At 46.6% G+C, this 14,261-nt stretch overlaps 1 protein-coding gene across 2 annotated transcripts in view; it reads left to right on the top strand.

The window, feature by feature from the left end:
- Positions 1 to 14,261, top strand: part of HUNK (hormonally up-regulated Neu-associated kinase) — a 111,622-nt gene that overhangs the window by 61,242 nt on the left and 36,119 nt on the right. For both annotated transcript variants that reach the window (XM_053565812.1, XM_053565811.1), the window contains one exon: positions 2,676 to 2,811. In XM_053565812.1, coding sequence (XP_053421787.1) covers positions 2,676 to 2,811 — 136 coding nt within the window. The remainder of the gene's footprint in view (positions 1 to 2,675; positions 2,812 to 14,261) is intronic.

Here is a 14,261-nt window from a genome sequence, read left to right as displayed (position 1 = left end):
CATTATATCACCCCCGAGGGCAAGTGGGACTTGCATTTTGTTTAGCAGAGTCTGCATTTCTTGCTTTATGAGGGAAGGCGCTGGAAGGAAGAACGCCCAGTCTTGTGGAGTCTCTTGCCCCTGGGCAATTTGGATCAAAGAAAGGTCTCTACTATCTGTTTGTAACTTGAAAGCCCTTTGCACCCTTTTTTCTTCAAAGGAATTACCTAGTTGTTTTTTCAAAGGTGATTATAGTTATTATCATTAACTCTTAATAGTTTTTCTTTGAAAGAATTTGGTTTAAGTAAATATACGTAAGCCATATCTCAAATTAACTAGGATTACCAAGAGTAAGATTTGATTTAACCAAGTTTTTTTTTTTCCTCCTTCAGAAAAAGCAATCTGATGTTTGGTAAATTTAGTATAATCTTAAAATGGAAGAGCCACAACTTAGAACAGTTTTGCACTTGAATATTCCAGAGCAGTGTTCGTTTGGGTGCTTTTTTGAGATTCATTTTGTAGCTCTCAGAAAATGGAGCGATAATTGGCTGATGTCTTTAACAAATCTAATTGAGGTAGACCCAGGTGACATTGCTGGGAGGTGAGCTTCTCTCTAGTTTCACAATTCTAATTATGGGCAGATGTGTAAAATTTTAGTAATTAACAATTATGAATGTGAAACGAACTGATTGTTTCTCTGCAATATATTTTAACCGAAGGCCTTTTGGCTAGATCAACATAGGTCACTTAAAAGGAAGATTCTAGTTCCTCCACTCCCCAAATCCTCTGCTAATTTATCTTCTTGAAACTGTGCTTAAGATAAAGCCATACCCTTGTGTTCCCAGACTTGCCCGGGACACAGAAGGAGAGCTGGTCTTTTATCTTGCCTCTCTGCCGTCTTCCAGCAAGCCCTTCCTTCTAGAGACAGGTGGAGGGATGGGAGGGCCGTTGTGGGGAGATGAGGAAGTGAATAGAATGAGGAACCCTGCTGAGAGCAGAAACAGAGACTCTTTCTCTAATCTCAGAAACTTAAAGATACACTTTCTGGGACTCCAATGAGATTGGGGCCTCCAACATCATTGTTCATAAAGCTGAGCCTTTCTTAAAATGCTGCCCCAGATAATAAAATATCTTTATTCCACGTTGGCCTTTCCATTTTCCCACCTTCTTCCCCTGATCTAGCAATTCAGAACCAGCCCCTCCCTGACTCCTGGAGGCATCTCTTGCCTGGGATTGTGCTGTCTGCTGTGGCTGGCTGGGCTGATGGGACAGGTAGTGGGGGTGGGAAGAGGGTGGGTGCAAAGGCAGAGAGGGTAGGGGAGGTTAAGAGAGAAAAGTGGAATCAGAAAACAACCAGAGTAAAGCGTCTGAACATGCAACATTCCCCTTTTGGCTGGTTTGCCAGGCCTTGTTGTCGTCTAAGCTGGTGAGTTTGGATGATATTTAGAGCTGTGAAGAGTTTTTGGAGTTCTGCTTGGGTGAGGTTCTCTTTAGAAAAGCTGTTTCAGTGACACAGTGTAAGCCAACAATTGCTAGAAACCTTTTCAGTTGTGTCATCTTGATCCATGAGTAACTTCGCAGACTCCCAGCCTTAGCCTGCACTGTGTTTCTCCTCCCGAGCTTTCCTACAGCAAGTTTAACAGTCATGCGCTTTACAGGTGGAGACCTGTTAGAGCGAAAGGGGAAAACAGTCATGAAACTAGACATAAATACTGCTGATTGAGAAGGCACAAGAGTTCTGTTCAAGACTTGGAGCCCATCTCTGCCTGAGCCCTATAGCCTGAGAGACTTCTTGGGGGGGGGGCGGTCAGGGGGGAGACCATAATATTTACATTGAAGTTCAAAGGATGAACTGTGATCTTAATTCTGAGATCAACCAAGATTGAGGAAGGATCTCAGATGAGGGCGTAACACTTAACAGCTCTCTAATGACCTGTCAGTTTCAGTATCTTTAAGATCAAAAATAAACACAGCACAAAAGGCATCGTAGCCCCAAAGTAGCTTTCGATGCTCTGGGCTTTTCTTTCTTCTTTCTGGTTGCCTTACTCATCGAAGAACAAAGCTGTGCCGTGTAGTCACTCTGTCTGTCCTGTTATCTTCCCAGCCAGCACTTCAGGGTTTTCAGAGTTGTTAGATCACTCTATTGTGCTGAATACCTTTGGGGGAAAGTTTTTTAAAAACTTGCATGAAGTGAAAACATTCCTCTGAAGAAGTCAACTGTAAATGACAAGAGCATGTGTCACTGAAGGTGACGCAGACACGCAGCCAGGGAATGGCCACTTGGAAATTTGCTAACTCTGAGCCCCTCTGCTTGTTCTCTTTTCCTGCCTTGGTCCTAGAAAGCAAAGCCTCCCTTTTTCCCCCTGAATGACTCATTTATGAGGTTTGATGAAAATAGGTTTTAGATCAATGTACTGTTAGCTCCAGCCAGCTTTTGCAGTGAGGCCTGGTGTAAAATGTTCACAGCTAAGCCAGGGAACCACCACCTACATTCTGTTGTCTTGAGACTCAAATCCAGAGGTTATGGTTTGCAGCTGTTGCGTTTGCTCTTTGGATGCTAAATTATGTGTTAGTCTGAGAGAATGTTTCCTTTCTCGCTGCCTTCCCCCCCCTCCCCTTTTTTCTACTTTGCTTTTTGACTCTTTCATTTCTACAGTTTTCTGATTCGGAGCTTGTGTTGTCTCCTCTCCTTGCAGACTTTGGTTTGAGCAACTGCGCGGGGATCCTGGGCTACTCCGACCCCTTCAGCACACAGTGTGGCAGCCCTGCCTACGCCGCCCCCGAGCTGCTGGCCAGGAAGAAGTACGGTCCCAAAATCGACGTCTGGTCCATGTGAGTCATCGAGCCCCTCAAAGTGGATGTTTCTCCTGCTGTCCACACTGCTCTTCTCTTTTCCAGGGCACTGGCTAAGTGTCTATTATGTGACAGGGTCTGGAGGATGTAATCAGGGACTCTTTGGGGTCTGGCTTTCCAGCTCTGACCTTTCTAGTCTTTTCTGCACAAACTTTCAGAATTTGGCCTTTGCCAGAATTCACTGAGGTGCTGGGGAGAGAAGCCATCAAAGTCCTACCCTCACAGAACTCACATTTTGGCTTTGGAATCACTCGTGCCCCTCCCTCCCGTCCAGCGTCCTGCGGCCATCAGTGGGAAGCTGCATTCTACCGCCATCCCAGGCTCCCTGTGGGCCTTGCTCTGCCCACCTCTCCTGTTCCATGCACATGTCCCTGCCCGCTGTGGGCAGTTCTTGAGACACATCATTCTCTCTTTCCTCTTGTCACCTCTGGGCTTTGTTTTGTACTAGAGATTTCCTTTGCCTGGAATGCCAGTCCCAGTCCTTTTTTTTTTTTTTTTTTTTTTAGTAGAGACAGGGTCTCACTCTTGCTCAGGCTGATCTCAAACTCCCGAGCGCACACGATCCTCCTGCCTCAGCCTCCCGGAGTGCTGGGATTACAGGCGCAAGCCACCATGCCCAGCCGCATGTTACAATCTTAATCCAGGGGCACCACAGCTGACAGTATAGGAGCCATTCAGGAAAATCCTGGATCCTGGGATAGTACTAAATTCCTTGCCATGGGGAGATGGGCTCAAGACAGACAGAATGAGATCCTGGTTAAGATACACACATGTTGGCTCACACCTATAATCCCAGTGCTTAGGGAGGCCTAGGCGGGAGGATTACTTGAGGTCAGGAGTTCAAGACCAGCATGGGCAACACAGTAAGACCCCACCTCTACAAAAAGTAAGAAAAGTTAGCCAGGTGTGTTGGTGCATACCCATAGAAGGCTGAGATGGGAGGATTGCTTGAGCCCAGGAGTTCAAGGCTGCAGTGATCCACAGTCCTACCACTGTACTCCAGCCTGGGCAACCGAGTGAGACCCCACCTGTAAAGAAAGAAAGTAGACTCTGGAGATGAGAGGGGCTGGGAGAAGGGTGTGTTGACCTGGAGCATTCTGGAATCCCTTAGCCTCTCTCCATCTTCACTGCACTAGCCTTGTTCGGGCTGGCAGAGAAGCTAATGTTTGCTGAATGTGTAGTGTCTGCCAAACACTGTGTCACTTCATTTTCACAATGACCCATGAAATCATTACTCCCTGTTATCCTGTTTTATGAAAGAAGAAACCCATCATCAGAAAAATCAATAAAATTGCCAAGGTTGTGGAGCTACTAAGTGGTGGAGCTGGGGCTTAAACAGGGCGATGTCCTTTCAGGGTCCCCAGTGCAGTACCGGCTCCTGACCCTGTCCTGCAAGGTGCTTTTCTGCCCCATGGCCTCACTGGGGCCGCTTCTTTCTCTGCTCCCCGCCCCCCATTCACTCTTCAGTGAACCCGGCTTCACCTCCTGTTTCCCAACTATATTCCCGCTCCTGCTCACACAGTTCCTTCGGCCTGGAATTCCTTTTCCCGGTCCTGCACCCTTTCTCTTTCCTTCCCTTCTTGTCTCTCTGGGTGCTGGTGCCCAGGGCAGCTTTCCCAGCCTTCACCATGTGGTCATTGTCTACCTGCTGGAAACCCCTGGACTGCAGCTGAGGGGCAGGGGCCACTTGGCTTGTTCCCGGTGTTTCTGTAGCACCTGGCAGGGAGCCTGGAAGGAGGGAAAGAGGATAAAGAAGGGGGGAGGGAGGAGGGAGGAGGGAAAGAAAGACAGGAGGGAAGAGCAGGCCTTTCATCTAGGGGAGCAGAAGCTAGAAGGTCAGGGAGAGGCTGAAGCTGGCGAGAAAGCAACAGAGGAATGCGCATCAGCTTAAAGGTCTGCAGGTGAGAGGACCTGAGGACATTGTGGCTGGAGATTAGGAAGAAGCAGAGACCAGATGAGATGCTGAGGGGTGCAGAGTCCCTGGACTTTGCCAGAAAGGGCCAGCACTCCTGGTCCCTGGCTGAAAGAGGGTGAGACAAGGCAAGGTCAGCTCCTGTTCCTGGGCTGGGGGGTCTGGGGAGTCACCCTCCATGCTCAGGACAGTCTTGTGAGGTGTGTCCGTTGCCTGCAGAAAAGAGGGGTGAGTGTGGCCCAAAGTGCACGTGTGGGTCATTGGCAGTGGGGCCGGGCTGTCTAGTCACTCTGAAGGTGTGCTCTGGGACACAGTCTACACAAGGACAGTGTGTGGTGTGGACCTGCTGGGTTGGAGCCGCAGCTGCAGCAGCGGAGGATGCCTTCTCTGCAGGGTGCCTGGAGGGTTCACAGGCAGCACTAGCCACAACTCTTTAAACTCTGTCCAGGCAGGCCTCAGAACCCTCCCCACGCAGGCCTCCTGGCAGCTGGTACCTGTGGTTCAGTCATACGTGAGCAGAAATCCTTCTGGGAGTCTTCCAACCCATAAGAATTCTCCCAAGTGTCTGGCACATCGTCTTCCTTCAGTAAATATTTGTTGAATGGATGAATGTGAATGTGTGAGGTTGTAATCACCTTCTTACCAGTTAGGGGAAGCTGGTATGCTAAATGGAAAGCTATGGAAGGGAGAGTCTGTGCTCCCAAAATCAAAAGGCTGCAGGAGCCTGAAAAACCAAGACCCCTTCCATCCCCAGGAGCATTATGACGCCATTGACAGGGAGGGGGCAGGAGACATAATCATTGTAGGGAAGAATTTTGGTGATTGCAGAGCAGGTGACAGTTTGCTCTTGAGGTGCCGCCCTCCAGGGGACTGAACAGTCCGTGTTGTCCTCAGTTGTCATGGTGATGAGACTCCTCCTGTGGAGGGGACCCTCCCAGCCTGGTCTGATGGAGCAGGTGTGTCCTGTGAGTCTAGAGCTGCAGATGGGAAGGAGCTGCCTGGGGCTTCAGAGCCGGGAGGAGGCGCTGAGTAGAGGTTCGTGATGAGTGTCACAGCACCCCTTAAGGCAGCATGGGACTTCTGACCCCAACAGCTCACGGTGACATAGGAGCACATCAGTTTTCCTGTCTAGAGAAATACAAAGGGAGCCGAAAAGCACAGGCTGCCAGAAGGTTGGTTTGAAGCTCAGACTTGTTCTCATTCCTTCTGCCAAGTTGCTTGACCAGGGAAAAGAACTGATGTTTAGTGATCACAGATCTTCCATTTCTCAGCTTGGGGCCTGTGATGAAAACAAAGGGATCTTCCCATCCCACCTGCCCTGTTGCCACCTGCTCTGTCTCTATCTGTGAACCAGCAGCAGTGACTCCACCAGCAGGACTGGAAGGAGGAGAGGCCTGGGGGCTGTGTTAAGAAGGATCCTGAGGCCCACCTGGACAGATGCGCCTGGGCCAGGATGCCTGGACACTTCAGGGGCTGTGCTTTGCCCCAGGGAGCAGCTCACATCCCTCCTCCGCCCTGGCCCCTGGTGCCACTGAGCTGCTTCTGGGGCAGCTGGATATTTCTTGGCTTAATTGCACTCTTCTTTCCCGAGAAGGTGACACACAGCTGCAGTGTTCTATGACATACTGTACTGTACAGGCAAGCCCTCCAGGAGTGGCGGCACACTGCAGGGACAGTGATCTTTTGGTTCACTGTGGCAGGGCTCTGGACACCCATGTAAGGTCTCCAGGTGGACCAGAAACTGGAGGCCCAGTAGCCCCTGCTCTGGTGCCCACGGTGGGGATTTGGGGAGGAGCGTCTCACCTTGCTGAGGCCACGAGGGGCCGTGTTTTATTCTTTCTTATAAATGAGGTTAACCTGGGCCAGCCAGCTCCCCAGAGCACTTCCTTAAGGGATGAGGACACCAGACCTGTACTGAATTCATGGCATAAATTAGCCTAAGGAATAAAAGGAAGCTATGTGTCTCTGTGCCACTGTAACAGAATACCTGAGAGTGGGTAGTTGATACCGAGCAGACATTTATTTTCTTGAATTTCTAGAAGCAGGGAAGTCCAAGATCAAGGTGCTGAGAGGTTCGGTTATCTGGTGAGGGCTGTTCTCTGCTTCCAAGGTGGCGCCTTGATGCTGTGTCCTCTGGAGGAGAGGACTACGACTGTGTCCTCATGTGGGGGGCCGACAAGGGGGAAGCACTAGAGAGATGGATGCGCCAAGGCCTCTTTTATGAGGGTCTTAATCCCATTTGCAAGAGAGGAACCTTCATGGCCTAATCATCTCATACAGCCCCCACCTCCTGACTCCATCTCATTGGCCATTAAGTTCCAACGTCTAAATTTTGGAGGGGACACACTGAAACTGCAGTACCACGTGAGCACACGTACGGGGGACCAGAAATGTGTTCATTCAGCAAATATTTGTAGTGCCAGGCCCTGTGCTGAGTCAGAAGCCTCTGTTGGTCCGTGTTCCTGTATTGACACCTGCCAGCCCTCGCATACCTCTGGCTGTGTGACCTGTAGCATTCCAGGGCTTTGTGTGTAGCGGCTCATCTCATCCGCCTTGCAGCCCTTCGGGGTAGTGCTGTGTGATTCCTGCTTTAAAGATGAGGAAACTGAGGCATGAAAGGCCTCAGGCATTTGTCCAAAGGACACAACTCGTGCGTGACAGAGCTGGGATCTGACATGCACGGTGTGACACTGGGATCGTAACCTCCACCCTCTATGCTGCCTCTGCCAGTTATGCTCCTCTGGTGGGGTATAGGCTCGTGGGGCAGATGGGCAATTTTTTAAGAAAGCTGCAAACACATGGTAACGGCTGTGCGGGAAGCAGAGCAGTGCCGAGAACAAGGATGGGACAGTCTCTTGGGCCAGAGTCTAAGGATGAGAAAGAAGCAGCTATGGGGGGCAGTGCCTGTGGCTCAAAAGGGTAGGGCGTTGGCCCCATATACCAGAGGTGATGGGATCAAACCCGGCCCCGGCCAAAAACTGCAAAAAAAAAAGAGAAGAAGTTATGGGAAGAGGAAGGTGTTGGCAGAGGGAACGGCACGGGTGAAGGCCCTGGGTGGGGAGGGCCACGAAGGGGCTTGGGTTTTGCCCTAAGAATCATGAAAGACCATTGGAAAATTGTAAGCAGGTGGGTAACGAAAGGCCACGATGGATTGATTTGTGACCACCTCCAAAAAAGGTATGTTGAATTCCTAATCCTCAGTACCTCAGAATGTGACCTCATTTGCAAATAGAGTCTTTACAAAGGTAATCAGGTTGAGATGAGGTCCTAAAACCCAGTATGACTGGTGTCCTCATGAAAGGTGGGAGTTCGGACACAGACACAGGGATGATGCCATGTGAAGATGAAGGCAGAGTTCAAGGTGATGGGTCTATAAGCTAAAAACACCTAAGATTGCCAGTAGCCCCTGGAAGCTGGAGTGAGGCCTGGAACAGAGAGTCTCCCTCACAGGGTCAGAAGGAACCATCCCTGGGGAATACCTGGATCTTGGACTTCCAGCCCCTAGAACCGTGAGACAGTACATTTCTGTTGTCTGAGGGCTGAAATCTCTCCAAAGGTGAGAAGTAAACTGGTGAGTGAAAAACTCACTATTGCGAATCTCAGAGCCATTTTTCTTCTCAGGAGGCGTGAAATATTTTTTAATAGAATCAAGCTCACAAACAGACAAATGGAGTAGAGTCACTGAATGCCGGGTCACCCCACACTTGACAGAGTGTGAGTCTCCATCAGCTGCCTAACAGGTCCGTACATATTCAGATCTTAAAACTGAATTCTCAGTCTTTGCTGTCATCGATAACTTACTGCCTGCAAGAAAACTGGAAATGAAAGAAAACCACAGAACATAGAATTTTACTCGCATGATGGCAGAGGAACCCCTGGCACAGGGAGTAAGCCCCAGTGCACCTTTTCAGAGTTCCTCAATGTTTGCTGCTCTCACTGGGCAGAGCCAGTTTACATGGCCAAGCTCAGATGCAGAAGGAGAGATAGACCCAACCTCATGACGGGGAAAGAGGCAAAGAATTTGTGGCCATTTTTCTTCTTTTCTTGTTTATCTCCCCCCACCCCCGTATACACAATTAATATATTGAAACCCTAGCTCCCAATGTGATGGTATTTGGAGATGGGAACCTTTGAGAGGTGATTAAGTTTACATCAGGTCATGAGAGATGAGATTAGAAGGGACACCAGATATCTTGCACAAGTGTGCTCTTCCTGCCGGGTGGGCACACAAGAAGGTGACCCTCTCCGGGCCAGTAAGGGGTCCCTCCTTAAAACCTGACCCTGCTGGGCACCCTGATCTCAAACTTCCAGCCTCCAGAACTGTGAGAAAATACCTGTCTGTTTGCAGCCACTCAGTCTGGGGAATTTCATTATGACATCCTGAGTTAAGACACCTTCTTACCTGTAAGTCTCACCTGTAAACAAATACCATGTGTCAGGTGGGGCAGAACAGGGAACTGCAGCTGGGTTAAGTCAAGAGGCTGGGAGAGTTTAATCTGCTCCTGAGGGGTTCCAGACAGAGGGAAGTGTATATGTGAAGGCTAGAAGGTGTGAAATGTCTGACTCTTGTGCTCTTAATCTTGGCAAAAACATAAAACTTCAGACCCTTCTTTAAGAGATTAGCTTTCTCCTGCTTTGGGGTATTGTGTCTGAGATGCAGGTTAGGTTTCTCTTTGGTGCCCATGACTTTGCTGGCAGAATTGGAAATGGAAAACCCAAAGAGGATTTAATTTAAAAGCCTGTTTTAAAAGAGAGTGAAAATGGAACCAGTTTTCTCCCTGGGTTAGGCACTTAATATAAAATGCCTTCCCTTTTTATTGCTCTGAAACCACAGAATGAAGAGTTCACTTCCCAAATCAAAAACAGCTTCCCCCAAAGGAGGATGATGATGGAACTTCCTGTGTGAGACTGATATTAGGAAGGCAATCAACCTGTCACTGAGAGAAAGAAGGCTCTAACGTGAATAGGGCTCCCAGGATGTTCCCATAGGGAAGCAGGAGTTAGCAATATAAATGCAAAATGGGGCACTCTTTGTAGGACTGTGAAAAATACCCCTAAAGTCATCCCCCCTGCTTTTTTTGAGACAGAGTCTCACTCTCTTGCCCAGGCTAGAGTGCTCTGGCCTCAGCCTAGAGGAGCTAGGCTAAAGGAGCAACCTAAAACTTTCACAGCAACCTAAAACTAGTAGGCTCAAGCGATCCTCCTGCCTCAGCCTCCCAAGGCTGAGACTGCAGGCGTGCACCACTGCACCAACTAATTTTTTCTATTTTTGTAGACACAGGGTCTTGCTTTTGCTCAGGGTAGTCTCCAACTCCTGAGCTCAAGTGATTCTCTAGGGTCAGCCTCCCAGAGTGCTAGGATTACAGATAGGAGCTACCACACCGGGCTCCATTCACTTCTTTCCTTCACTCCAGATGACAGAAACATGCGTGTGTGTGTGATACCCTAACTTTTCTTCCAGGGAACATTTTTTGTGTGTCAGACTAGATATCAGGACCACCATTTGGCTTCTGAATGAATTCCAAAGATTCTACATGTGTAGTTCACGAGGCCTGTCTCTCGCTTCTTCCAGCTGCCCTTCCCTGTCTCTCTTGCTTCCGCTTTAACGTCAGAGGATCCCGCAGCACCCAGTGTCTCTGGGTTCCTTCCACTTGACAGTAACTCACCCTTATTGCTTTCTGCTGGGGGAAGCCCTACCTGCGTATGCCTGCTGCCCCTCTCACCCCAATCTCTGCTCACCCTCATTCTTTAAGACTGTCTTTGATTCTTGGGAATCCCGTGTCTGCCCCAGAAAACCCAGAAAAGCCCATGGGCCGTATTTCAAAAGACCCATCGGGAAATTCTGAACATGTTTTGGAACTCCTACTAATTCTATGGGATTACAGAGGTTTATAAACTACATTCCACATTTTTCCCTTGGTATTCTCACATGCTTCTGAAATGTCAAAGGGACTCAATTTCTCTTTATCCAGAGATTAAACATGTATGAAAGCCCTCGGTGCTCGGTCTGGTTTCCCCTTTAAAGTCTCCCAGCTAGGATTGTATGACTATTAATGGAGGTTTCCATTATTATTTGGCAATAGAATATAAATATAATTGCATCTTTTCTCCTGGTAATTTTTAAAAAGCTTGTTGATGAAATGATAGGCCACTTTTGTAAAGCATTTAATTTATGCCAGGTACACCATTGACCTTTTCCTGTGGCCTAGTTCATCTGACGCTCTTACAACCTGAGAGGTAGGTACTGTGTTGTTATCCACATTGTATGCATGAGAGACTCTACCATGAAAGAGGTATGTCTTCTTCTTCAAGGAGTTGTGACTATTCTTCTTAATGACAAAGTCCTCTAAGAGAAGTGAAATTCTAGAGGCAGTTTGCAAAGCAATCAGTCAGTTACTATAAAGACCACTTGCTCAATTCTGGTCAGACCTGGCATCTGAAGTTTACCAGTGCTGTCTGTCTGTCTTTCTTTTTTTTTTTTTTTTTGTTAATTAGGCCCGGGTGAGGTTTGAACTGGTAGCCCCTGGTATGTGGGGGCTGGTGTGGTAACCACTCAGCTACTGCACCCAGCTGGTTCTGTTTTTCAGATAAACATCTAAGGTCACAACCAGATAATGGAGAGGGGCAAAAACCAATGTAATATGCAGTGACTGGAGGGGATTTTGGTCATGTGTTGAAGCTAGTCGGAGACTAGCAGGTGAACAGTTTAGCTCCTCAAGTTCTTGAAGAGAGAAACTTTCATAAAGGTTTTAGAGTTGATCCTCTGACCCTGTACCCTCACCCACCCCTTTAGTTTGGCTCCTTGCCCATTACCATGACTTCCCACCTTTCAGAGACATACTGCACTCTGTGATGCAGCCCACCTGTGACAGGAAGCTATGTGTCCCCTAAACGTGGGAGGGAATGTAAAAGGTCATATTCTACAAACCTGAGGACTGTATGCTGTCCTTTTAAGGGAAGACCGTTCTTGATAACTCTATCTGTTGACTCAAGTTATTTTTATTTGAATGTTACTTACAAATGCATGAGCCCAAAATTAAACGTGTTTTATTCATGGCCTGGTACAACTAAAAAACCAAACCTCATTTACAAGTTAAATATAACTAAGACTAAAAGAACCCAAAAATATTCAAATTCACAACATTAATTGAATGCCATAGCTGATGTTTTTAATTGCTGTACACAGCATGAGTTAGTTCTCAGGGAAGGCAGAGGTTTTTTAGCTTCTCAGGCCCACTTTGTGCTGACTCAGCCCCCTCCATACCCATGTGCATTTTTCTTTTTTTTGTTTTTTATTATTGGGGATTCGTTGAGGGTACAATAAGCCAGGTTACACTGATTGCATTTGTTAGGTAAAGTCCCTCTTGCAATCGTGTCTTGCCCCCAGAAGGTGTGGCACACACCAAGGCCCCACCCCCCTCCTTCCTTCCCTCTCTCTGCTTTTCCTCCCCCACCCCATAACCTTAATTGTCATTAATTGTCCTCATATCAAAATTGAGTACATAGGATTCATGCTTCTCCATTCTTGTGATGCTTTACTAAGAATAATGTCTTCCACTTCCATCCAGGTTAATACGAAGGATAGAAAGTCTCCATTTTTTTTAATAGCTGAATAGTATTCCATGGTGTACATATACCACAGCTTGTTAATCCATTCCTGGGTCGGTGGGCATTTAGGCTGTTTCCACATTTTGGCGATTGTAAATTGAGCTGCAATAAACAGTCTAGTACAAGTGTCCTTATGATAAAAGGATTTTTTCCTCTGGGTAGATGCCCAGTAATGGGGTTGCCAGATCAAATGGGAGGTCTAGCTTGTGTGCTTTGAGGTTTCTCCATACTTCCTTCCAGAAAGGTTGTACTAGTTTGCAGTCCCACCAGCAGTGTAAAAGTGTTCCCTTCTCTCCACATCCACGCCAGCATCTGCAGTTTTGAGATTTTGTGATGTGGGCCATTCTCGCTGTGGTTAGATGGTACCTCAGGCTGGTTTTGATTTGCATTTCTCTAATAGATAGGGATGATGAACATTTTTTCATATGTTTGTTAGCCATTCATCTTGTCTTCTTTAGAGAAGGTTCTATTCATGTCTCTTGCCCATTGATATATGGGATTGTTGGCTTTTTTCATGTGGATTAATTTGAGTTCTCTATAGATCCTAGTTATCAAGCTTTTGTCTGATTCAAAATATGCAAATATCTTTTCCCATTGTGTAAATAGTCTATTTGCTTTGGTTGTTGTCTCCTTAGCTGTACAGAAGCTTTTCAGTTTAATGAAGTCCCATTTGTTTATTTTGTTGTTGTTGCAATTGCCATGGCAGTCTTCTTCATGAAGTCTTTCCCCAGGTCAAGATCTTCCAATGTTTTTCCTATGCTGTCTTTGAGGATATTTATTGTTTCATGCCTTAAATTTAAGTCCTTTATCCATCTTGAGTCAATTTTTGTGAGTGGGGAAAGGTGTGGTCCAGTTTCAGTCTTTTACATGTGGATATCCAGTTCTCCTAACCATTTATTGAATAGGGAGTCTTTCCCCCAAGGTATGTTCTTGTTTGGTTTATCAAAGATTAGGTGGTTGCAAGATGTTAGTTTCATTTCCTGGTTTTCTATTTGATTCCAAGTGTCTATGCCTCTATTTTTGTGCCAGTACCATGCTGTCTTGACCACTATGGCTTTGTAGTACAGCCTAAAATCTGGTATGCTGATGCCCCCAGCTTTATTTTTCTTACTAAGAACTGCCTTAGCTATACAGGTTTTTTTCCGGTTCCATACAAAACGCAGAATCATTTTTTCCAAATCTTGAAAGTACGATGTTGGTATTTTGATAGGAATGGCATTGAATAGGTAGATTGCTTTGGGAAGTATAGACATTTTAACAATATTGATTCTTCCCATCCATGAGCATGGTATGTTCTTCCATTTGTTAATATCCTCTGCTATTTCCTTTCTGAGGATTTCATAATTTTCTTTATAGAGGTCCTTCACCTCCTTTGTTAGGTATATTCCTAGGTATTTCATTTTCTTTGAAACTATGGCAAAGGGAGTTGTGTCCTTAATTAGCTTCTCATCTTGACTGTTATTGGTGTATACAAAGGCTACTGACTTGTGGACATTGATTTATATCCTGAAACATTACTGTATTTTTTGATGACTTCTAGGAGTCTTGTGGTTGAGTCTTTGGGATTCTCTTAGTATAAGATCATGTCGTCAGCAGAAAGGGAGAGTTTGACCTCCTCTGCTCCCATTTGGATTCCCTTGATTTCCTTGTCTTGCCTAATTGTATTGGCTAGAACTTCCAGCACTATGTTGAATAGTAAAGGTGAAAGAGGACAACTTTGTCTGGTTCCAGTTCTAAGAGGAAAAGCTTTGAGTTTTACTCCATTCAGTAAAATATTAGCTGTGGGTTTGTCATAGATAGCTTCGATCAGTTTTAGAAATGTGCCACCTATGCCTATACTCTTCAGTGTTCTAATTAGAAAAGGATGCTGGATTTTATCAAATGCTTTTTCTGCATCTATTGAGAGGAT

The sequence above is a fragment of the Nycticebus coucang genome, chromosome 16 (genome assembly GCF_027406575.1).
Source record: "Nycticebus coucang isolate mNycCou1 chromosome 16, mNycCou1.pri, whole genome shotgun sequence".
Classification (NCBI taxonomy): Eukaryota; Metazoa; Chordata; class Mammalia; order Primates; family Lorisidae; genus Nycticebus; species Nycticebus coucang.
The sequence above is the reverse complement of the archived record's forward strand: the minus strand, read 5'-3'. Positions and strand labels throughout refer to the sequence as shown.